This window comes from Acanthopagrus latus, chromosome 1, assembly GCF_904848185.1.
Source record: "Acanthopagrus latus isolate v.2019 chromosome 1, fAcaLat1.1, whole genome shotgun sequence".
NCBI classification, from domain to species: domain Eukaryota; kingdom Metazoa; phylum Chordata; class Actinopteri; order Spariformes; family Sparidae; genus Acanthopagrus; species Acanthopagrus latus.
Window position 1 is genome coordinate 2,662,041 of NC_051039.1, and position 25,545 is coordinate 2,687,585.

Below are 25,545 nucleotides of genomic sequence, written 5' to 3' on the forward strand. Positions count from 1 at the left end.
TTTTAGACACTGAGGAACCCGTTTGTTCAGAGCTTTGTGTCCTTCAGGTTCTGTTTTTCTGGGGAAACGTCACACCAACCAACAGTCCAAAAACCCAAACACTCTTCTCTCACTCTCTACTGTTGGAAATGTCAACGGAAAGCAGCATGTCGTCACATTTCAGCAGCTGGAAACAAATGTTTGACATTTCTTTCAGAAGACTGATCAACTAATGTTTGCAGCAATGTGTTTATGGCCGAATATCTGATTGCTTCCTTCTGCAATACGATTATTAAGCTGTTAATGTTGAAAGTGACATTTCATGAAGCACAAATACGTGACAAGATCTTCTGAACAAGTTTCTGCTCACTGAGGATCATCGTCATTTATTTTACCTCAACTGTCTCCACAGAATATTATATTTAAACGTCTAACTGCACATCTTTTTCTGTATTTTGACATCAGGCTTAAATAAAAGTTTTCAGTTCAAGTAAATACAACTGTTGGAACAAATTAATTATTATTTAGAGTCATACAGGCTACAGTGCTGTGTTGTAAGGTGTCTGCTGATGTTGCATGATGTTGGGGTGAGATGTGGAGCATGTTAAGAAGCTTAAAACACAGTGTGAAGTTCTGACCCTATGCTGTTAGCTGTCAATGCTAACGCTCCGTTCACGGAGCCTGTAATGGTTGGACCAAATGTGTTCGTGTTAAATTAATGCTGAACTTATTTTGTTATCAAGCTGATTTTAGAGGAATGTTGGTGTTCCTGTTTTTCACCACAGGACCCGAGAAGATTCTGACTCGGAACCCAAATCGTACGTCTTCATTCTGAATTAAGGAACCAGACGAGACTCCAAACTGTTTCATTACAAAAATGATCCTTTATTGGATTGGAATTGTTTCTATGCAGGTACTTTTAATTAAAAACGCTGAAGTCAAGTTGTCAAAATTCAGTGAATTACAGTTCAACATTGCACAAAACCCGGCGCTGAAACACACACACACACACACACATTCACAACCAGTGGTCCCATGTAAGGAGTCAGAACCTGAGAGGAGGTCCGGATGAATCAGAACCAGGTCAGAACTCCAACAGAAATCCCTCTGTGAGCTCTCAGACCTTCGGCTCCTCTCACAGACTCTGGAGTTACAAACACACACTGACAGTTTGACGAGGACGCGTCGCAGCTCATCTGCGTCAGGAGGACGAGTGTGTACACAGCATGTGGAATCACATTCTTCTCTTTTAAATCAAACAGTTTCCTCCTCTCTTAATATTCACATCAGCACCAAAACAGGCTCTGTCTTATAAAAACACTGGAGTCACCAGCGCTCAGTTTGTTGAATCATGTCCCACAAATCTGAGTTAAATTACAAATGAGACTTTCTGGACATGAAGCACCTCCCACTGTGGGATCAGCACGTTATTAAACTTCTCAGGGAAGTGTCGCCAGGCGCTGCTCACACATGTTTGCATGGTCGTGGTTCGCTGCTCGCCTGTGTCGGTCTGTCAGCACCTCACACACAACGCCAAGAAAAACACACAACACAAAAACAGTGGTTTCGTGAACAGCAATGAAACACAGTGAAACTAAAGGACAGGACTTGGCTCCTCAGAAATGGCTTTAAAGAAGTTGATTCTGAAACACACACATCACCCTGGCATCATTATTCGGGCCAGCAGTTACAGTTTCGTCCCTTTTGTGAAGTTATTGCGCTCAGAAATCGGATGGTATCTGTTTGAATCAGGCCTCCGGGGTCGCCGTCTGCTGTCAGCGTCTTCATCCGAACACTGAGCAGATCTCGACGCTCTTTTCAGCCGAAACGCCTCCCGGCTCCGTCTGTCCGCTGATACAGATCTGTGCTGGACCGGACTGCGGGTCCTGGCAGGACAACAGTGGCATTCAAGTATCAAAGCACAATCTGAGCTCTGCAGCTGACATCATCGGTCTGTCAGGATTCGCTTTCGAGGAAATCGTCCCGTCGGGACGGAGAGAGGTGCAGATGAAACAGTATCTTTGATGGCAGGAAAGTTCTGCTGCACTCTTGATGAAAGCAGCTGTGATATCACTTCACTGAGCTGCAGAGCTGCATCACTCTCTGGGTCTGAACATTTCATCTGTCAGACGGCGGTGAGAGAAGGATTTTGGGGTTTTAAAGTAAAACAAAACAAAAAAAGGTCTCCAGCATCGTTTTCTCCTCGGTGTGTTCGTGTTAATGTTCAGATCTGTTGGCTGGTATTTAAAGGTCACGTGTACTCTGGGCTCAGACACAACAAACTGCTGGACGCCTGTTGCGTCGCCTCACGTCACCTGTGTCTCGGCCAGAAAGCTGCACATGATGAGAGCACAAAGACTTCAGCCTGCAGCCCAGCAGCTCGCAGGTCGGCTCTTCTGTTGGCTTTGACGCTGCTGTTGCCAATATGGCCGCTTCTAACGAGAACACGCCTGATAAACAGCTGCAAACAGCACTGACGAAGGAGGTGGAGGTAAAAAATAAGATACTGAGCTAGATGGGTGAACAGCACCGAATCCAGGCGTCCAGTTGGCTGAGAAGCCGTCGACAAGGACTCACAAAAACTACAACAACCAGATCCACAAAGTCAGACGGTCCCGCTGTCGACCTGGTGTGACGCAAAATTATGTTTAGGAATTTCTACAAACTCTGGCAGCTTCAGATTTTCTCTACAAGAGGTGAAAAATGTCACGTTTGGCCTCGACTGAAAGGTTCAGTTGTTACCTGAACACCTGTGCAGGTGGGCGGCCATGTTGGGACTCTGCTTGTCAGGCTCAGCTCTACATGATCAGACTCAGCTCAGCGTTCTCCGGTCTCAGTTACACTTTGTTGAACTCTTGAAGCTAAAATTAACATCTTAGCATTAAATCATCTAATATTAGCATGCTAACATGCTAAAAGCTCGGTCACAGTCCTGTTACAGCTCAGTTATTGTTGAATAAACTAGTGTTATATCATCAGTGCTGTATCTTTAACCCTCAGTGATCCACTGTGATCATACTAACCGGCCTGACGCACCAGATGCTGGATGATTAGTTTCACTCGTCAGCAGAACCATGATGATCCACTGAGCGGCTCCTTGTGTACAGACAAACATGGACGGAATCATTTTGGCGTTAAAGTGCAGCTGACGAGAACATGGCTGGCTCTGGAGGTATCCTGTTATGAACCGAGTTGCAGGACAGGTGTAAGATCACCTGTGAAGATGACTGGCTGTTGGTTCTGATGTAGTCTCAGTGTGGACAGACGGACGGATGTGTTCTGCCTTCAGTAGAGCCGAGCTGTGAGCTACTTCTCTACTCCTAAACAGACCTCGACTGATCTTCAAAGTCTTCGACAAATCCATAATCCTACGTTAAATATCCTCTGCTGGAGAACATCACCTCCTCCGTCTTCTGTCTCTGCAGCGATCAACCCACCGGATCGAGGCCAGCCGTCCAGACTGTCTTTGTAAATAAGCTCAAACACGGGGCTTTGGATCTTTGGAGAAATGGGGGCAGAATAATGATAGTTGTTCAATCCTGTTACATCGAGTGGATTCTTTTCTTCCAAAATAAAGAGGAAGAAAGTGTCTCTCTGTTTGAAGCTGCACGATCAAAGTTAATACAGAGCAGTTTGATTCCAGGCTCATTAAACCGACTCTGTGCTGTGATGTCTTTCCGCAAAATAAAATCCTGGCTCTTCTCTTTTCATCCTCACTGGCCAAGTCTCACCCTTGGCTGGTTGAGGAGCGTCCAGGTTCCCTTATCTGTCCTCCACACTCGCACTGTTTGGTCGTGGTTCTGATACGACAAACATGAAACCCTGCGGGTCATCAGGACGCGTCCCCTCCCTCAGGGGAGGAGGGCCTCCCCCTCTTCGACCCAGAGGAGGTTCAGGGCCTCGGCCTGTCGCTGCTCCCGCTGGTGGATCCTCCGCAGGCGCAGGATGTAGAGCAGGATGGCGAGCACCACGACCAGGATGCAGAGTGAGAACAGGTGGTGGTTGTAGACGAAGGAGGAGCGCAGCCAGCTGGAGTGACTCTGACGCAGCGTTTCCTGCTGCAGGTCCCTGGAGACGACACCAACATCACACATTACACAAGAGTTGATGTCTTGATTTTTCTTTGGAAAGAAACAAGTTTTTCTTTTAATAATTCAACAGTAGAAGCTCTGGAACAATCCGATGTAAGAAACACATTTTTTAGATCCCTGCTGGCTGACAGAACACTGCTGGTCTGTGTGTTTGTGTGAGTTTACCTGAGAGGCAGGAAGCGGGTCTTGAACAGGATGGCTCCCAGAGTCCACTGCACCTCCTTGTCATAAACCAGCTGGGCTGTTTTCAGACTCGGGTAGTCGGCGGGGAATCGGAATCCGGAGTGTAATACCTCGTACATCCAGGCTGACTTGAAGCACTGATACCTGTGTTGATGAGTCAGGGAGGGACACATGAACAGGTGTTGACTCTGCGGTCAGTTGAACCTCGAGCAGTTTCAGTTTCAAAATAACAGCTTCAGCAAATTTGACACCTGCCTCACACAGGAGCCGAGCAGCTGCAAGTCTGTCCTTTCCTTCAAGCTGCTGCTTGTGTTTGATGATAAAATTCTCATTTTTAAGGCTGTAAAATGTTCAAATATCAACCAGAGCACATTTTCTGATCAACAGTGAGACATTTACGTCCACCTGGTTACTTGGATCAGTGAAGTAAGCGGCTCGTGCAGCTCTGCCTCTGCTGCTCCATGTTTGAGCTGTAAACTCGACTGTTACTGAAACCATTTACATTTCTTTGTTCATTAGTGGAACAGTTGGCTCTGAATGTTCCTCCACATAATTAACACGTTGGCTCAGTCGACAGCCTCTGTGTTAACTGTCTAAAAGTCAAGTCTCTGCTGAAGCTTTCTGTCAACTGGTTTATATTTAGAGAGAGGAAGAAAATTACAAATTAATTTATTAAATCCCCAATCATCATCATCGTCAGTGTTTTACAGACATGAGATCGAATTCATTTCACATCTGGTGGAGGTTTGGAAATCATTTTTTTAAACGCACAAACATTAACATAAATCATTTGCATACAGAAAAAAGCTGCAGTGACACAAAGAGCTTTCTTTGCTTGCTGGTGTTGATTTTAACAGGTCTGAACTGCTGACTACACTCCCCTCACAGAGGTGGTGCAGGTGTAGAAACAGCACCTCCCTCTGGATCATCTGCAAACTCCTAAATGTGTTTCTGTGACTAAATAACATCTGGAAACAAATCGGTAACTTTCTGAAACCATAAAAAAAATAATAATAGTGATATGTAGAAACCCTGCAGGCCTTTCAGTGTGAGCTGCACCACTGTTCTCTAACTAAATGACTAAACTACTTTTTCCATTGAGCGCCTCATCAAGCCAAAGTACAAAGTGCTTTACATGAATAAAATCAAATAAAATGCCAAAATATACAAGAAAAACGTAATTAAAATCTAAAATCAAAGCTAATTAAATGCACTGTACAGACAGGCAGACTGTAATCTTTACAAAGTATTTCGATGAGAAGCGGCTGCTGCAATAATCGAGCTGTGGCGAGATAAAACATCATGTGAGCCGAACTTACTTGAGTCTGCTGACGTCGGCCTGCTGAGAGAACAGCTTGTTGTCCAGACGCTGTTTCAGTGTCGACCACTTGGTGGAGCAGTAGTCCTGCAGCAAAACCAAAACAAACACAACCGCTCAGCTTCCTACGAACAAGAAAGAACATCGTATCTATCTTCCGGTTTACTAATGAGTAACTGTATGTGGATACCATCGCAGCTCGGGAGTACTTCTCGCTGTCGTACTGTCCTCCCAACCTCAGCACGTCCTCCGTGCAGTAGAAGAACTCGGAGAACCCGTAGAACTCACTGTTGCTGAAGTTGATGGGAGCCTGGAAAAAAAAACAACACAGAATTAAAGTTTAGTCACCATGAAGGAAGAACTCCTCATATTAAATCATAATGACGCAGTGTTTCGTTGAGTGAAGTTACCTGATAGACGCCCCCTGGTGACATGGTGCCGTTGTGGAGGCCCAGGAAGGGTCGGACGGCCTCCTGACAGCGGGTCCAGTCCCCCTGACCCCTCAGGTACAGAGTGCGGTTGTCCCTCACAACTGTGTCTGACAGGCCGCCTGGCAGACAGGGGTCCAGGTACGGTTTGTCTGCACTCAGGCCGGTCTGTGTGGTCAGAAACCTGGAAAAGATTATCTCTAATTGTATGAGTGCCGTGAGGGAAGAGGCTCAGCAGTTAAATCTGAAACAGTTTTGCATCTCTACAATGTTTAATAGCCAAATAAATCTAGAGATATTAGCATAATTACAGTAAACAACAGACTGCCACTACTGACCAGCCTGTGAAGCTTATATTTTACATCATGTACCACCTGGTTGGATCTCACAGAAAATACGCAGGAAGCAAAAAGAGGACGCAATCTTTACTGCACACACACAGTGAAAGGCTCGACGTGCTGGGACAACATCTACAAAAATACTCCGTGTGTTTGTGAATGTGCAAGTCTGTACCTGTTCTTGGACAGCGTTTTGTTGACTAGCTGGTCTTCGTAGCGCTGACGGGCCATGTTTCCTCCGAAGCCGAGGAAGGTGGTGACGTAGACTCTGTAGACGTGCTGCGTGTGCTCGACGTCGCAGCCCAGATTAAACTCTGCGAGAACCGTCTTCCCCGCCTCCTCCTGAAGGACGCATAAATATCATTAATGTGAATAACAGAGCTGGAACAATTAATTCATTTATCTTCATTAATGTTAGAAATGAAGGACAAAAGCAGCAAATCATCACGTTTAAGCGACTCTCAGTGACCTCCCGTTTAAATCTAGATTAACTGAGTATGAAACCAAGTGTTCATCTGCGCTTCCTTACTTCTTCTGGTGAACTGAAGGTGATGGAGCTGGGAACCTCATAGGCAATCTGCAGTGAAGCTCCACCCATGTCCATGATGCCCACTGTGCGCCGCCTGCTGATTGGCCGCTGGTTCTGTGACCCTGTTGTCACCTCGACTGTGGCGTCCTCTGAGGAAACATGAAGAACGTACGCTTTAATTCTCTCTGTCTAAAGAAAGATGAATCGAAACACCCAAACAAACATTAGTGACAGTTTCTGAAACGTCTTCTTAACACACTCACCCTCATCAGCATGTTCAAAGCGGCCCAACACAAAATTAATACCAATCCATGCATAAACTCCTTCAGGGTGGAGAGTCACCAGGAACATCACGAGCACGATGGGGAGAAAAACAAGCAGGCGGCAGTTAGAGAGAAACCTCAGTAATTCAGTAAATATACACTCAAACCAGTTATTGTGAGTTACAGCATCACTGCAGGCAGCTCATCATCTCACCCTCCTGTTTCCCAGAGATGACCTCAGCATGGGAACGCGAAAACAGGAAGTCAAACTCCAGTGGAACATCGGTGACCAGGTCCTCCAAGATGGCCGCCTGCACACTACAGAGAGAGAGAGATGTGATTATTTTTGTTTAGGCCAAGCTTTACAAATAGAGTTTAAAAATGACACTGTAGTGAATTGTTTATTTTATTAAAACTATAAAATAGCACAACGGACAACTTTTCAGCTGTGAAGTAGAAACAAAACTACACGTCAGCATCCTTAAATGCAGTAATAAAGAAAAGGGATGAAACATCAGAGAAAAACAAGAAAAGAGCAAAGAGAAATGTTAAATATAAACACCTCACCACTACATACACTCATACGGATGTTTCTGAACTGATTTTTTTCACGACCGTTTGAGAAAAACAATCTGTCCACATGACCTTTGTTTTACAAAATATCTCTTTACACAAAAGTACGTGATTCTGAACGTATAAACAAATATGCCATTTCCTTTAGGATGCAATAAATTCTCCATCATCGATGCGTCAAACACCAGAGAAGAACATTCTGAATGTATTTAACAAAATGTTTCAAAACCACAGAAAACCGTTGTGTTGTAAACTTGTAACTGGACCCAGCAGTGCTAACAGAGAACTTCCACTGGTGCAAACCAAACACAAACAAACTGCTTGATGTTTCCGTCCTACTGTTGTATTAAACTTCATTAGTAATATCTGGCTGTTGACTGTATATAGTACAATAATTTCAATTTATTGACTAATTTAAGTATGAAAATGATCAAAACGTGATGAAATTGTGACCTTGTAGGACCACAGAATAATTTAGTAAGTGATGCCCAACACACGATCAGGTGCTGTTTGCTGTGTCTACCTCTCGGGCAGCAGCCTCATGCCGGCAGTACACAGGATGTAGAGCGGCGTCTCTTTGTGTTTGTTCTTCGGGACGTGAGCGGCGGCGAAGCTGAGGAGAGGGTGGAGGTAGTCGCTGGCCTCAGCTGGTGTCTTCGCCAGGGTGGAGATACCTGAAACCACCAGAACACACACTTTAGCACAATAAAGGTACAAAAAAACAAAAAACAGAATTATAACATCCACAGAAATGACTTCTGTCTTTAGATGATGCTGATGAAGATGTCATTAAATATTACAGCTCATAAACTGACTCGATTGTTCAGTGAGGCCAAGTTTTATAAGAACAGTCACATTTATATCTTCATCTGATCAATTCATGTATTTATGCTGCTGGTAACATTTCTCTGTTTGAGAGTTTCTGCAGAACTGCAGAGTTCATTGTGTTAAACTAGCTCTGCTTGAAATAAAACAGCAAAATGCACAAGAATAATTACAAATTAATTCAGATTCTTGAAATTAAAATGAAACAATGATCATGATTTGAATATATCTGAGTAATGAGCTTCAGACATGTGCAGCACACAGTGTCACTCCTGACATACAGGCTGCTGCTTCATGTCCCAGGGTTCAAAGTGCCACGTAGCCTTTAGCTGCAGCTCCTGGAACAAACCCAGCGTATCTAATCTGTCGACTGTACCTGAGATAAAACAAAGCACTGACTGGACCTTCCTGAGGAATAACTAACGTCATCATGCTGACATACTCCTCGGCTCACGCGTTAGTTTACACTACAAGGAAAACCAGCGTCACAGTAATGTTTTCTCTTGTTTTAGACTTTCATTATTTTCTCTTTCCTTCTACATTCTTTTTCCCATGAATGCCATCTTTTATCTCTTTCACACACTCCGTCTTTCACTGTTTTGACCGCGAGCCAAAAGACAGGCGATGTAAGTAGCGATTCACAAACTGGCACCAAAATGCTCAACGACACTGGATGAACCAGTCTGTGGCTCAATGGCACCATTGTGCAATCAGAGAAATGGAAGATTGTTCCAACAAGTTGAGGAGATGTTGTTTGACCAACTCTCTGCAGAATCTTTGTCCCTCTCTCCACCAATTCTGCTGCATTTGCACCACACATATATAGATATGGTCTTAGTTTGCCTTTCAGTGGCTAAAAACAGAGAAACTGAGACTTGCAGCTTTTGGCTTGGCTGATTCTTGATTAAAAACTGTTAAATGATCTTTCCCACAATGCACTGGAAAGAGTCTGCAGTGAACAAAGGGACTACAGTTGCCCATGAAAGACGGTAGAAACATTCATGCATGAATATACAGAGACTCGAGTCTGCACCAAGCAGAGAACCAGGCTCTGTCTGCAGATGGGTCTGTTAGTGTGCATGAGTTATTACAAACTTCTGACATGTGACAAACTCAGCTACGATGCGGCTCAACTTCCTCACCGGGTTTGATCTTCTTGACGACTGGTTTGCGATCGCGGTCCTTCATCTGTCTGATGTCGAGCAGCGTGTGAGGGTTCCCGTTGTGAGGCGGCCAGTAGTACACAAAGACCCGGGAACCACTGCTGCCACAGTCCACCACGATCCCATAATTCAGAGCAGGGTTGAGGACGTCGGTGGCCTCCATGGACTCAGCGATGGAGAGGTACCTGGAGGAAAGAACACAGGAACATTATGAGGAACAGTGTTTATATCATGCATCTATAAGAAGCCTGGGAATGGATGTTATATTGGCAATAAATGCTCACAGACATAATTATACACATCAACAACAAACAACACATTTCAGCATGTAAACAGGAGAGATTAAATACATTAATACACCAAGGCTGTCACGATTATCTGACATTATTGGACCCACAAGATATTACCATGATATCTACAGAAGTGCTGGGAGGTGGACAGAGGTTGTGTCCGAAATTCCATACTACACACTACATACTCAATATGTGTACTATCGTTCAACACACTTTTGAATGACTAACAGTAGTATGCATCTTTTCAGACGCACTGTTTAGCGCGGAAGTGACGCACTTCCTGGTAACCCGTGCCAACCTCACCTCTACCGGCAATCTGCAATAATACTCTTTTAATACATCTAATAATAATAATAATAATAATAATAATAATAATAATAATAATAATAATAATAATAATAATAATAATAATATCCTTGATAGGCAGCCAATAAGAAGCCACACAATAATACATGTGAACTGCAGGCAAACTCGTTAAGTGATGTTGTTGTACTGAACTGCATTATATTAACGTTATATCATATTTTTTATAGAGGTGCCTGTAGAGGTGATGTTGGCATGAGTTACCACGGTGTCGCTGTCCACCATTGTCTGTTGTGTTGTTGTCATCACCGCTGCATTGCATTGTGGGATATTTATGCCGGCGTAGTGTCCAGTGCTTGCATACTGTAATATTTACTGGAAATAGTATGCACCTCACGTACTATTGGGTGCATATTAAGGTTTCGGACACAATAAAAAAACTCACATACTGTTTTAGCATACTGAATAGCGTGCTTGTATGTAATTTCGGACGCAGTCTGAGTCTGTAACCACTGCTGTGATAAAGTGAACCAAACATCTGCAGTCAGTCTCACACAGTGAGCCCACGTCTCCTCAAAAACAAGTGTGATAACTGCTCTCACGGCTGGTTATCAGCTGGGACTGTTTGCCAGGAATTTTCCAGCCTACAAACTGTCACATGTGAGAGGGGAGGTGTGTATCAATCAGCCAATTACATGCAAAGAAGAAACTCTGACTCATCTTAGGGTTGAAACAGCAGAGGTTTTTTTTAATCAATTTGTTGAATAAAAAAAAAGGTGTAATTACTTTTACTTTTGGACCAATATTTCGAAGCATCTCCTGTGATTTCACATCATAAATCTTACAGTTTATTTACGATATGCGATTACAGTTACATCAAGTTAACGACATATCTTGGAGTTAATCTATTCATTTAACCTGGCTTAGTATAAGCAGTAGGTAGATGTGTTTTGATCTGCATCATTAACTTACTCATATTCTTGTCTAAATTACACAAATTGCTCTGTTCAGCTCCATACCATGTTTGTGCAGAACCCTCCAGCTCGTCCTCACATTGCTCATCTCTACATAAACGGTGCATGTGTCTACTCACATGTTGACTCGGGCCCCGGGCCGCCGCTGCGGGCCCCACAGCTGCCTCTGGTAGGTTCCCAGGAGGAAGATGGCAGAAGTGATGAAGAGCAGCACCAGCAGCAGCAGTCTCTGCCTGGGAGCGCAGCCCAGAGACACCAGGGACACGCTGCAGTACCAGGAGGCCGGCAGGCAGGAGAAAGTGATCCTGTGGAGGAGGAACAAAACCATTCTCATTATTTAGCAACTATTTTATTCTGTTCGACACATGCATCTTATATTCTGTACAAACAGCTCAGGGAGATACTCCACAGTTTCATTTTTAGACAATTAAGGCAAAAGCTTGAATCTTGATAACTAATTAAACGACAGTGTAGTGTGGCTGAGTTAAATCAGTCCATATTCTGTTATATATATGTTATAGTGCACGTTATGAGGCACCAAACATCCCCTATAGTAGACTCTCACAGGGGCTGTTATCCGTGTGTTACCTTGCCATAAGTCCACGTAGGCAGAAATACAAGTTGTCACAGTCGTCACCTCATGGTGCCTTTTGTCTGATCAGGATCCTGTCCAGAGCCTTCAGCCTGGAGGGAATGAGAAGGAGAGGTGGCTCATTACCGCTTAATAAAGCTGACATCTCTCTGAAATGCTACTGATTTCAGTATTAACACAACTCTTTCACATTCAGCACATAAAAAGAGGCTTGTTTCCCGCGTTCTATACGATAAACCGCTGAATATAAAACAACAACAACAACAACCACACACAGAGTATATGTTATATATTCCAGTGTTTAGCTATAAAATGTCATTATTGTGCCATTTAAGCTAGCAACTGTTGAGTTACTAGCCGGCTAACGGTGCGACTACACAGAACATCAACAGTTCAACCGTTAACTGATTTAAACTCACCTAGCTAAGGACGTCCAACCTCCGCCATGACAGTCCAGCTACAGTCCGTCAGTTAAATGTTTCTTCCTTCGACGGACACGATGGAGGAACGAGTTCTTCTCTCGCTTCACTTCACGGAAATTAATTTAAAACAGGGCGACGAGCCGAAGAAGAGGAAATGACGGAAATCACCGAGAAACCCAGCACACTTCCGGTCGGCCCGTGTGATACGTCATCACACACGTAACGTGGGAGGTGGAGAACTGCTGCGTTCATGTGCTGTGGGGAATATCAAAACTCCGCATAAGAGCGACTTTAACAAAGTGGTGACCGAGAACTGAGAGGAAAAAAATGCACGACATTTCAAGCTGTGGTTTAAAGTATTGATACAGATTTTATTCCATAATTTTTGGTTATAGTTTTAATTAATAAAATCAGTCCAATGACTTCTTTTTTTTCTATATAATTAAGTCATTTTCCCCGTGCCCTTCCTATTGTAAAACATCCTTGGGTCTCTTGATAGGCACTACATAAAAAGACAAGATAGTACTATTATCATTGTTATTATTACTGACAAATGAGGCTTTTTAAAAGCTTTTCAGAGGATACAACTGGTGGGACTGGGGGATTTGGGATCATTTGGAAATTTGGAATTCGGTGTGATGAGACATCTAAATAAACCCCTAAATTTAAATGGGTAAATATTAATGTTACATGACAAGGTATAGTCTAAGCTTTATTAAAAATCAACATAGTGAGGCATACATGACCTTCTATATATGACTGATAGCTTATGTAATAGCCTGTATAGACATCCCAAGAATTCGGAGGGATATTGAAGGCAACATATGCCATGTGAACATGTGACACGTGAACATGCTGTGTAGATAAAAAATAATAATAACAGAACATGCTGTAGATAATTTGCCAGTTTCCAGAGTTTATTATTGTCAGCATTCCTTCATTCAGCCCGACCTTCAGTCCTGTTTTCTTGTGTTGTGGGCTTACTGGATAATAATGTGTGTTGGACTGAACCTGACAGATTGAAATGTCTTTACTGATGATTAGATCAGTGTCAAACAATATTTTTCTCTTGGCAGATTGAGCGTATTCTGGCAAAAAAAAAAACAGAAAAAGTCAAATAGGAAATTTACCGGTCTGCTTATCTCAAAAATGCAGTGGTATCAAATGCATTTGTAATTAACACATTTAAATAACTACACGCTTGTCTCTGCTATTGATGCATTTCTATTTTAATTTATTTTAAATGTACTTCCTTATTCGGAAAATGTCTACAGCTTGTCCTTAAGTCTTGATTTTGATTAACACTAAGACTCTAACCGATAGTTTATACTATGTGATTCTTTGGATTATATATTCAACTTTAACCTTGATTTCTACAGGCAGAATTATGTATGTTTAAGGTGACAGTTCCTGCCCGGGACGTCCTGTGTGTGACACTTCCCGTTACAAAACCGTCAACACCCAACTTGACTGTGAAGCTCCACCCACTCCACTTGCCCGCCTCATTTTACGACAGAATTGGCCAATTAGAGGGACTAACAGTGATTGACAGCCAACCTGTCCAATCAGCTTCAAGTTCTAGCGTGACTCACTGACAAACCCACCGAGGTCCCATCCGGCTGGACTCCCGGTTCCCGGACTCGCCACAGCCGCTTACCGCGCAGCACCAGCGACCCGCCAAGACTCATCCGGCCGGCTGGCACACAGATTAAACAGCCGAGAAGACTACACCAACAGGCGGGTCGCTAGAGTCTTCGATCTGAGCTGACGCACCGGACTCAACTCTTTCCCGTCTTGAATGGAAGCGGACGGTTTCGTGTCCCGGCGAACGTCCGTGGACACAGTGGGCGTTGAAAGCCGATGGCTGGGCGGCAGGCTGATGGAAGCCACGGGGGGATTTGTCGGGTCTCTGTCACCGAGGATGTCAGGGGAACAGGACTTTGCCCCGATGTTGCATCGAGCCCCTCCAGAGACCTCGACCTCTGCGGAGCCAGAAATAGACTATGAAGGACTGCCTCAAGGAGTAGCCACCAGCACACACATGCTGGCAGGATCCGTGGCTGGAATCATGGAGCACTGCCTTATGTACCCCATCGACTGTGTCAAGGTATCAAAGCGAATTAATTAAAAAACAAGCACATACATTGCTCATTGTGAAACGCTTTCAGGCCCAGTTTCTGTCACGTTGAAAGACACCGGTTGCGTAAACCTGGAGCTAGAGCAGGCCTCGACTCAAGCCTGAGCTCGAGTAACGGCAGGCTAACAGGGGTCCTGCTCACAGAGGTCAGCTTACTAACGTCATATAAACAGGAAATAACGTAACACGATGTGGGCGAAATGAAAATATAAACACGAGTGCGTTCGTTTAACTGAGCCCAGCCTGTATGAAGGCAGATATTTGTGCGAGAGCGGACGGTTTGTTTTGACAGTTGCTTCTCCTCTGGATTAGCTAGCACGCTACACACACTAGCCCACTAGCTAAAGCGACAGTTGCCCTTCCCTGTTAGCGTGATTCCAATATCGGACACGCCTTGAAAAATGATATGATATGGGGGTTGTAAATAGATATTTTTATGCCTCGCCACGTCCCATTTTATAACTCAAAAGTTCTAATTGAAATACATACAATAATTTAACGCTGCAGTGTGTTAGCAACGTTGTCTTTGCGGTGTTATTAACTTCCTCTTGTTTGCTGGAAGCTAGCTCACTTTTGTAGACAAACACCACAGACAAGTTGACGAGGAGCTTTAGTAAAATAAGTCAGAACAAAGGCTGAAATACTCCATCATTTAGCAGAGCTACGTGTTCGAAAGTGGCAGAAGAAGTTCGTCAGTGGTCCAGTTTAGCTAATCAGTTAGCATGTGTTACATAACCATAGATGTAAACTTGGGTTGAAACTCGTGTGCGTTACTTGTCGGAGCTCTGTGCATGATCGTGGAGACATTATCGAGGACTTAATGCAGACTGTACTGTGAGAGGAGGTCATGGTAGTCAAATAGTAGTAAATGATTAACACAGATGGGTCATCAGTCACTAGAGCAAGAGTCGACAGATTTAACAACCAATCAGCTTCATTCATGAATGATTATTAGTTTCTTTATTATAAACCAATATAATAGTCGGTTTTATGACTGGACAGGTTTGTGACTACCTAACCACTGTCGCAGCATATTGAGGTAAAATGAAACTTGGACTCAAACCAACAGTGGAGTTGACACAGTCATAAATTATATTAACACGTCTGTAATTTACTACACAGCTGCATATTTAGTAATATACGTTTAATATTATATGACATGTGTTTCTGTTGAGCCGCCCGTCAAACTGATCTCTGAAACTTGACCTTCACCTCTCTGCTCGTGACTTTCTCCAGTTACACGTCCAATACTAGTTCTAACCAGACATGAAGCATGCATACACAGGAAACGCAGCTGAAGCAAGTGCATTTAAAGATGCTGTTTTATATTTAAATTCACTTTATTCAGAGTTGACAGAAACTGGGTTCTAATGTTCTGTGCGAGTGGTGAGAACAGGAACATCCATAGAGGAAAAAAAAAGGTTTGCTTACATCTGTTGGTTTGTGTTTATTATTTCCTGCCGCACAAAACAAAATGGAAACGAACATTAATATCCTGTTATGAAAGCAGTTTACTGTGGAGACCAGCCTCAGAGCACGCACTGTACTGTATTAGATCTTTGTTTAAATATGCAACACAGATTCTGAGTATCAAATGAGGAAACGTGTATCAGATCTGAAAGCGAGCAGACCGAACTCACCACGCACTTCAGTTCAGTTAGTTTCTCCTCAGATCTTGGCATTAATTCAGCTACTTGATCCCAAAATGCACCTCAGCTGATGGACTGATGCTGTAACCGTTTCATCACAGACCCGTAAATTTAGAATTAGAAATAACTTGTCAGAAAGATCAACATGACGAGCTAAATGTCAGTTGTTGACATGCAGAGCAAATGAGTCTTGATGTCTGTGAGCGCCCATTGTTTATGTCTGTTGTTGAGTATGAGAAGATAAAGAACAAACAGTTCTCCGGGCGATCAGACAAACTGTTGATCACGACAGATTCCAGGATGATTAGCTCCTCCAGTTCGTGGCATTTCTCTGTAAAACAACCTCAACTCGAACCTTCTTGTTTACAAGAGCCATTTCAGGCTGTTGCATCAGAGTCACATAGCGCTCAGTAGATCGACGTGTTAGGATTCAGATGTCAGAAATAACTAAAGTTCTGTCCTGGTGAGTCAAGAAAAAAATATTTATAACTTTCATCCACAATTCTTTTGCCACTTAATGTTTTGACGAGCTGCAGTGTGAATGTTATATATCCAAACATACATCGATTTATTATTTGTGATATTATAGGAGGCAGATAGTTATTTTAATTAGGCACACTGCAGTCACAACGTGTAAAAGCAGGAATGTTTATTACTAATAGTGAAGAAAGTTCCTCATTCTTTCTGAGAATGAGGAACACAAAATGAAGCAAGATGAAACACAAATCCTCCACTGATTAGTTTTGTTTGTACGTCCTGTTGACCTTGCAGCAGGGTACCATGAACCTGAATCAGATCAGAGTAACATGTCTGTGTGACTGTAACTTAAAAGAAGACGTTCTTTTCTGGTTGACACTGTGGTCGACTGTTTCAGCCTCAAATCAAAGTCGAAGGAGGAAGAGTGTTACATGATTTTGTGGCTAAATTTTTTTAGCTCAAGGAAGTCAGTTTGGTTTTGTATGACAGTAAATGTTTTGTATACAACTTCCTCAATCCCAAGATTTCTCTTCTGTCACAATCTTAGTTTCCTGTCACCGTCGCTGCAGGTTGATTCTGTTTCCTCATTGCTGGAAGGTCTTTAAAGAGCAGCTGAAACAGAGCGTGGTCTTCCTGATCTGGAGGACTTTGTTGCCCTTTAGATTTCTCCACTGATTCAGCTTCGTACTCCAAACATCACGTTTGTTAGTTGGCAGGTTTGTCAGCAGGATTACACAAAAGCCAGTGAACCGTTTTTCACGAAACTTGGACAGAGGATGAGTTTTGGTCTCATTAACTTTCGGAGTGTTTCCAGATAAAGAGACAGATCCAGGGTGTTTTTTTTTCCTCATTCTTTCTTCAACATTGTAAGATTGAAAGTTTTAAAACATTTCCATTGGATTTTTTCATATTTGATTCACAGTCCAATTCCAACATTTACATTGTTCGCCCTTTGAAAGGGTGGACTTGTTTTATTATGCTGTTATCTTATCAATATGTCTGTGGCAGTTAATGGTCACAGAATGACAACATCATCTGTGCTGATTATTTCTGGGACAACATGTCTCTTAATATGAGAGCAGGTGATGTGACCGGCCTTACAGTCCATGTACACAATCAGTCCTGGTGCAGCGATCCTGGACTAAAGCTGCCAACAGTGACAGGAAAACTTGCAGTTAAAACACAACCACATGTATTCAACCGGTCCTCCTTCACTTCCCCTCACAGTGAATAATACACAACACCACACGTCAAGAGTGAGTCAGTGACTGTCTCGATGTCGTTAAGTTGTGTTTGTATGACTGAGGTCCTCATGATTTTAAGTTCTTGACAAATGCAGCTTTAAAATAGCATCAGTTGTCTTGTTTGCCCTCAGACTTCCCCAGAGCCCAAATAAGGTGCAGTACAGTCAAGATGCTGCTGGATTTATTGATTTTCCTCCCAGTGTTGTAGTTCTCTACATTCTGAGCAGCTATGATGGCTCCATTCAGCTGCTCTGTTGGGAAACTTTGTGAAAAGGTGACATGAACACATGAACACAACGCTCTCTTTATAGTTTCTGGTTCCCTGACACCTGATTCTGTGTGTGGTCGACCTGCCTGGTGCTCTCTCTCTGTCTCGGGTTGAGCTTTGTGCGCCAAAAACTAAAAAAGGGGAAAACCCACCAGACTTGAATAAACTGGATGACCGAGCACATTCCATGTGAGTTACCATTTCCCAGAAACAGAGAGCGGGAATGTCTGTAAGCCTCCAGGAGGCGGCCGTGTTCCTTCTCAGCCTCTGCTGTAAATATTTACCCCTCAGGGGAGGGCGTGGACCGGGCATTTCTTGTATTGCATGTTAGGAGAATATTCAGGATTTCACCATCTTGGACTGTAGCATTGGAATTTGTTCGTTGGTCCTTTTTATTGACCCACGTTCACAGCCAACAGCAGAGCAAACAGTGCTGCTTATCTGAGCTGCGAGTGGAAGGCTGAGTGTTTGAGTTTGAACCACTTCCTGACTGCATGCTTTCCTGATTTGTGGTTTGTGGTCGGCGATTTGAACGCAGGCGTTTCCGCCTGTTGTCAGAGTCGAGGCAGAGTCATGAACATTTTAACTGAGATGTAGACACTGCGAGGACATACATGAACACACGCTGACTGACTTTATCCTGTTGGATTCTTGCAGGTTGGGTTAGAGAAATTCAAAATACGACCAGTCACAGTTCCACAAAATCTACCAACCGCCAGTGATTCAGCAATAAAGAACAAAAGATAGAGGATCTTTGTTAGCGCTCACCCCACACAAATCAATCTGACGAACCTCTGGTGACTCAGAACAAAATAATTTGGATTGATATCTAAATGATTCACGTTTGCTCCTCTCACTCCAGACTCGTATGCAGAGCCTGCACCCCGAGCCAGGAGCGCGCTACAGGAACGTGATGGACGCCCTGCGACAGATCGTGCGGACCGAGGGCCTGTGGCGGCCAATCAGAGGCGTGAATGTGCTGGCGGTGGGGGCGGGGCCTGCCCACGCTCTCTACTTCGCCTGCTACGAGAAGATCAAGTTCTCGCTGAGTGACGCCATTCATCCGGGCACCAACAGCCACTTTGCTAACGGTAAGATGAAAGAAAATTTTACTTTTCAGTGAAATTTATTGTAACATACTTATTAAAGTACCACAATTTAACCAAATAGAAAATGAATAGAAATAGAGAGAACTGGACAGAACGCCTCATCTCAAGGCATTTGCGTCAAACAAAGATGTCTGTGGTGATAATGAAGGAAGGAGGAAACTCGACCTCCTTTAACTTCCTCCTCTGCTGCTCTTCTCTCTGCAGGCGTGGCGGGCTGCATGGCCACGGTGCTGCACGACGCCATCATGAACCCGGCAGAAGGTAAAACCCACTTCTTAAATCAGCTCACCTGACTCACACATACCTGTCCTGCACATTCTCCACAGTGAAGACTTACGCTTGATCTAATTATAGAAGCTCCGGCCTCCTTATGAGACGTTATAGAAATACCTCTGATGGTGTAGTTCTACCATCAGGCCACCGGGGGGAGCTACAGACTCGGCTGTGTACTGAGAGCAGAAATGACACCGAGATAAACGTCTTGTGTGTTTTGAGGGACATAATAACTCTGAAGTATGTGTTAGTGAATATGTATTTGTAAAATAGTTTCATAAAGCCTTTATCATCGTCATATGATAATAAGGCTGCAAATAATGATAAAGAAGGAAAACGAGGTGTATTTGCAACAAGTTTTTCTTTGTTTAACCGCTAAAGTTCTCACTTCCTGTCTCGTGTTCCCGATTTTCCTCCCCGGTTCTTCTTTCCGGTCTCATTGTGAAATCATGGTAAATGTGCTCCTGGTGTTTTTTCCACGCTGATTTCCTCTTTCTCCTCTCCACAGTTGTGAAACAGCGAATGCAGATGTTCAACTCTCCTTACCGCGGCGTGCTGGACTGCATGGGCTCCATGTTGAGGCAGGAAGGCACGGCGGCTTTCTACCGCAGCTACACCACCCAGCTGACCATGAACGTGCCCTTCCAGGCGCTCCACTTCATGACATACGAGTACCTCCAGGAGCTCCTCAACCCCCACAGACAGTACAACCCCTCCTCCCACGTTGTGTCAGGTGCTCTGGCCGGAGCCCTGGCCGCCGCCGCCACCACTCCCCTCGACGTCTGCAAGACCCTCCTGAACACGCAGGAGGCTCAGGCCATACACGTGATCCAGGCCGAAGCAACGGCAGCAGCCGGAGCGGTTGGAGCGGCTGCCGCGAGCAGCCGCCACATCTCTGGCCTTGGCGAGGCTTTTCGGACTGTGTACAGGATGGGAGGCATGCCGGCCTTCTTTAAAGGCGTCCAAGCCCGGGTCATCTACCAGATGCCCTCCACAGCCATCAGCTGGTCTGTCTACGAGTTCTTCAAATACATCATCACCAAGCGGCAGCACGAGAGACGGCTGCGTGGAGACCGTGACGGAGACAAATAAACACCCGGCAGCAGGATGGTGCATCGGCAACACGAAGGTTTAATGCACCGTACCGATCTCCGTCGTCGGTATCGAATTCTAAACATCTGAAGGGTTGAACGGCTCGAGAGTCTTAGATTCTTCGAGCCACATGTCAACTTTTATTTTGTTTACTGAGATGTATTGAGCGTATGCGGTCTGATCTAGTTCATAGCAGGTGAGAAAGCGTACAACTGTTAGGAGACGACTTGTCCTTAAAACTGTCGTAATACATTGTTACTGACGGAAAAATGGACTTTGAAGTTGCAGACAGGAAGTTGTAGTTCCCTAAACTCGCCCCACTAAATTCAGATGCTTTAACTATTTCTCATGTTGGTGTTTAACTTGACAAACTCTTGTACTGGCTTTCAAAAAGCTCATTATTTATGGAGAGGTAACGCACAGTCAAAGTAAAGTTGAATTTAAAAATGAAAAACCTTGCTTCCCTTCAGACGCCTACAGCGCAGTTTCATTTTGACCCAGAACTAAAAAAAGCAGCTGTGACTCTGAGGTTGAAGTGCCGACTGGGAGCTTTAAGTCGCAGCTCAACTGTAGCATCTTCTACACTGATGAGAAAGCTCTTAGTCAGCACTTCGACCTCCACACATACAGACCAGTGTGTCTGAGAAAACGTAATTCTCTCAAGTACTTAAAAAGTGCTCTGTAAACCGGGTCCACAGCTCTCGACCGCACATGTTGCACTTCTTGAAAGTATTACTACCGTTTTACCTTTGACCACAGGGGGGCGCCGAGGAAACACAGCTGGAGGTGACAGGCTGAGTGAGTTAGTTAGAATACCTGTGATGGTGTACAGAAAACACTGCAGTCAGAGGAAAGATCATTAAAAAACAAAACAAACAGTTGGTTTTAAATGACACAGCCTGTAATTTATTCAGTCTTTTAGAGGATCAGATTTGGGTTTGGATGGAAAATACTGAAATATTCAACCCTTGAGTGAAGCAGGTGTATGACTGAGTGTGTGTGTGTGTGTGTGTGTGTGTGAGTGTGAGAGATGACAGTTTCTGGAGTTCAGCGGTGAACAGATTTGATCTCTGCACAGCGTAACTGAGTTATCTACTTTGCAGTAACATAACAAGTAAAGATTTAGCTTCGTTAGGCTTCCGTTAGCATCCGACCACAGTGAGATTGCTGTGAATGACTGTATGAAACTTGTTACAGCATTAACAGGTTCTTTTCGTCGCTTCAGTATCTTTGTATGCACGTCTGAAGGCTGCAGGTCGTCTCTGGTCGGAGCCAGATGTCAGATCATCTGGACAGTTTTTTGAGATGTAGCAGCTCAAAACATTCAGTGCTGCAAGAAACAAAGGATTTCTGTTTGTCCTCCATAATGTAAACGGCTGGAACAAGAATCTTTTATTACAGACGGAACTAAAACTGCATTCAGCCGTATTCACCTTAGACAATCACTTTTTTGTTTAGTCTTCTTGTGTCCTAGCACTTAAAAGTAACCTCTTTTATTAATGTTAGGACCTTGACATTAAAACAAGTGCAGAGAATTAAAGTTAAATAACTTCTACACATGCCTTCAGTTAGCCGCCATATATCCAACGCACAACTACTACCAAGAGTTCCTCAGATAAATATATAATATTGTGTTATGAAGCCATAAAACAGGATGAAATTGTACATAATATATATATGAATATGGACAAATATAGATAAATCATGAGTCTCTGACCAGCTGAGATTTAAAGCTAACCTGTATGTTGAATTATACAAATATGGAACCCTAAGTTTTATCGAGAAAGCGCTGTACAAGTTCAGGTTTCTGTAGAAAGCGCACAAAAGGAAGCAACAAAGGAAAACCTGGATAATTTTAGATTCAGATTACCGTGAGGAAATGATTGAATGGGGTGAAGAATATTAAAAAAAACTGATTGTAGGAGTGGTCCTCACCAGAAGCCAAGTTTCAAGATTGGGAAACCAAAGACTGAGAGCAATAGAGAGGAAGCGGTGGTTTGTCGGCAGACGACACTAATGTGAAATGCTTGAACACTGTTTGAGAGCGACACCTGTATTTTGTGAATTGTAAATAAACTCGCTAAGGCAGCTCCTCGCAGAAGCAGGGTCTTCTCTTGGTGCTGGCTGTCCAAGCGCTCTGAGAACTTCAGCATGTCTCTGTGTCTTATTATTTTTCTTTGCTTCCTTCATGTCAGCGTTATGCAAACAACTACAGACATATTGAATAGTTTTTATTTTAAACAGACTCAAGTCCAAATCATCAGGGTTGGTTCACCTTTCACTAAGGAATAATTAAGACCATCTATGTGTCTGTACCTGGAAGTTTATGTGTTTTTTGTCTTTCTAAGAGTCTTCTGGTTTTTCAAAATCTCAGAGGTAACTCACCAGACTAGCTTGCAGTTTTTTGCACAAGAAGCTGCGATACGTGACAAAACCCAACTTTATCCCCAAAACAAGTACAAAATTGATCAAATTAAAGTTAGAAATGACTGTATAATGCTGTTAAAAGCTGAAAGCATTAGTCAGTTAATTGCCTGTCAGGAAATGAATCGGCAGCCATTTGAGAGAAGGCTCATTATATTTCATTTATCAAGAATAATACCAGATGTTACCCAGCTGCAGCTCATTTTAGGAGACTCTGATGGGCATGACGTAAAGATTTCCAAAACCTGTATTTCCATTTATAATTTGACATGAACGCCATTAGCTGTCTGCAAATCTTTGATTTAATATTTGTAAGAAATGTCGATTTTTGAGTCTCATTCCAAACTCGTCAAACACTGACGCAGCGGGATGAGACTCAGAGATCAAACGACTTTATAGTTTTTGATTCTGGAGTCTTTAGTAAAGTTGTGAAACATCTACAGATGTTTAACAGACAGTAAGCAGGATGACCAGTGCAAGTACAACAACCAACCAGCAGGTGTCGCTAAAACACAGAGGACGACTCACCAGACACAAACACAAATCTGTTCGCTGTCTTATATAAAGACCTACAGTAGCTGATGATGTGGTGAAAATATGGAAACTACGGCAGGCCAGATGTGACATTTTCATTCCATTGTTATATTGTAATGCTGAAGTAACACAGTCATCAACCAGCATTGTTAAAGGAATTCATTCAGCAAAAATGCTTTAAAAAAAATCTTGTTCCAGTTCATCAAATGTTTTCTGTTTTAATTATGAGATTTAATGAATGCTAGATCACGATAATGTAGCAAAAGTAGTTGTACTAGTGCTAGTTTTGCCCTTTAAAAACAAGAAAACAAAATGTTTTACGTGCTTAATCTCCTTTGAAAATGACATCTTATCCCCAACTATATTGAGGTTATATTCTTGATATCAAAATTAAATAATTTGCATGAAAAAACTCTCGCAGTCTTGATTTACTATTTAATTTATTTTAATTTAGAGGCTGAATGATTCACAGAAAATGATTGCTTAACATGTTGTGACTGTTTTTGATGCACTGCAACCACAAGATGAGTCACAGTTTTAGTGGAAATTTTTACTGTAAAATATATAAATAAATGTTGATGATGTGATTTTTGCAGGCATCTGCACTAAACAAGCGTTTTCCTTTTTGTCTGGAGGACGTGATATGTAGGCAGGAACATCTCTGCAGCACCACAGTGCTTCATTTATAACCGTATGTCGTGTCCTGCGATTTAATTAATATTTCAGTTAGATGATGTTGCTTAAAAGCTTTAGTTTGGGGGATACAAAATATGAAATGTCCTCTCTGGCCCTCCGTAGTTAAAATGGCTGGCAGACGTTGGGCCTCCATGCTGCCTGGATGAAAGCTGACAGGCCGACTGACAGAAAGCAGCACCTCCACCTTCCCTCCGCGGCGGATCCTGTTTCACTCGAGGCCCCGTGTTTGTTGTCATTACCCCGCGGCCTACAAGCTAAAATGTTGTCTTTCATGTCTCTCGTCTAACGTCCTCCCTGCTGTTGTTCCCTTTTCAGCGCCGGCGCTGTGAAACGTAAGCCGATCCATTTAGTCCGACAGGAAGGGTCTCGGCACGAGAGGTCAGGCCTCCTCCGGCTGGAGGGCCACACGGCAGCAGGTCTGGTCAGAGCCAAGGTCAACATCAGGCGTGTGTGTGTTGGTGAAACACAAAGACAGATGAGACAACAGAAACCCGACTGACACTCAGCTCATCCATCCAACAACTGCCCAGAGAATATACGTGTGTGTGTGTGTGTGTGTGTGTTTAACTGGAAAAGACAGAAGCAGGGATTTGAAACCAACACTCTCCCCGGCTGTCTGCAGCGTTTGATAAATGGTGTTTCTGCGGTGTTTAAATGTGGGACGAGTCTCTAATCTCTTCATCGGTGACGCTCCGCCTGCAGGCCATACAAATATAGGCGATACCGCACTTCATAAAACTGTAAAGATTAGTATAAACAGCATTAATCATGATTCAGTTTAGTAACGTGGCATGTCGCAGCGTCAGTGCCCCCCACGTGCCGGACCACTCCAGAGGAACACACCCTGAAACCCAGCGAGGGCGACGGAAGCGTTTCTGTGCAGTGAGAAATTAAATACGCTCCACAGAAGACATCGAGTACAATTTACATGAGTTTATAAGTTTATTGTGAATATTCGTGATCCCCAGAGAATGAATCCCAGTAATCAGCACCAGGTCAAAAATCTCCACATGTACACAAGATATATTAGAAGAACAGTTACCTCACACTCGGACTCTACAAGGAGGATCAACACTGTTGTTAATATTCATGGTCCCCAGAGGATAAACCCCAATGATTTTGGTTATTCCCATGGTTGTCACCAAATATTTTCATCCGTACATGAGATTACAAAAAAAAATCTGTCACCACCATCAGCCCAAAATGGTTTCACGTGTACACAAGGTATATGAAAATGGTTCAGTAAGGATATCTGACTCTCCAGAGGTTGAACACAGCTTTGACTTCTCGCCCCACCCTCAGGACGCCATTGTTGATCTATAAGTTTGTTGTTCATTGGTTGCGAAATACCTCAACAACTACTGTCCA

At 43.4% G+C, this 25,545-nt stretch overlaps 2 protein-coding genes across 2 annotated transcripts; one reads left to right on the forward strand and one right to left on the reverse strand.

Moving 5' to 3' along the window:
- Positions 1 to 841: 841 nt before the first annotated feature.
- Positions 842 to 12,498, reverse strand: LOC119019054 (ectonucleoside triphosphate diphosphohydrolase 7-like). The gene is made up of 14 exons (XM_037097256.1): positions 12,272 to 12,498; positions 11,849 to 11,944; positions 11,380 to 11,565; positions 9,670 to 9,875; positions 8,226 to 8,376; positions 7,344 to 7,447; positions 7,130 to 7,189; positions 6,867 to 7,015; positions 6,513 to 6,679; positions 5,982 to 6,183; positions 5,762 to 5,881; positions 5,573 to 5,658; positions 4,236 to 4,397; positions 842 to 4,047 (listed from the first exon to the last, which is right to left on the reverse strand). Exons 2-14 carry the CDS (start codon positions 11,854 to 11,856, stop codon positions 3,831 to 3,833), a joined length of 1,818 nt encoding a protein of 605 aa, XP_036953151.1. The 5' UTR covers positions 11,857 to 11,944; positions 12,272 to 12,498; the 3' UTR covers positions 842 to 3,830.
- Positions 12,499 to 14,072: 1,574 nt separating this feature from the next.
- LOC119019183 (mitoferrin-2-like) lies at positions 14,073 to 22,672 on the forward strand. Its single transcript, XM_037097539.1, has 4 exons — positions 14,073 to 14,381; positions 18,912 to 19,140; positions 19,363 to 19,419; positions 19,940 to 22,672. Exons 1-4 carry the CDS (start codon positions 14,073 to 14,075, stop codon positions 20,521 to 20,523), a joined length of 1,179 nt encoding a protein of 392 aa, XP_036953434.1. The 3' UTR covers positions 20,524 to 22,672.
- The last annotated feature ends 2,873 nt before the right edge of the window (positions 22,673 to 25,545 follow it).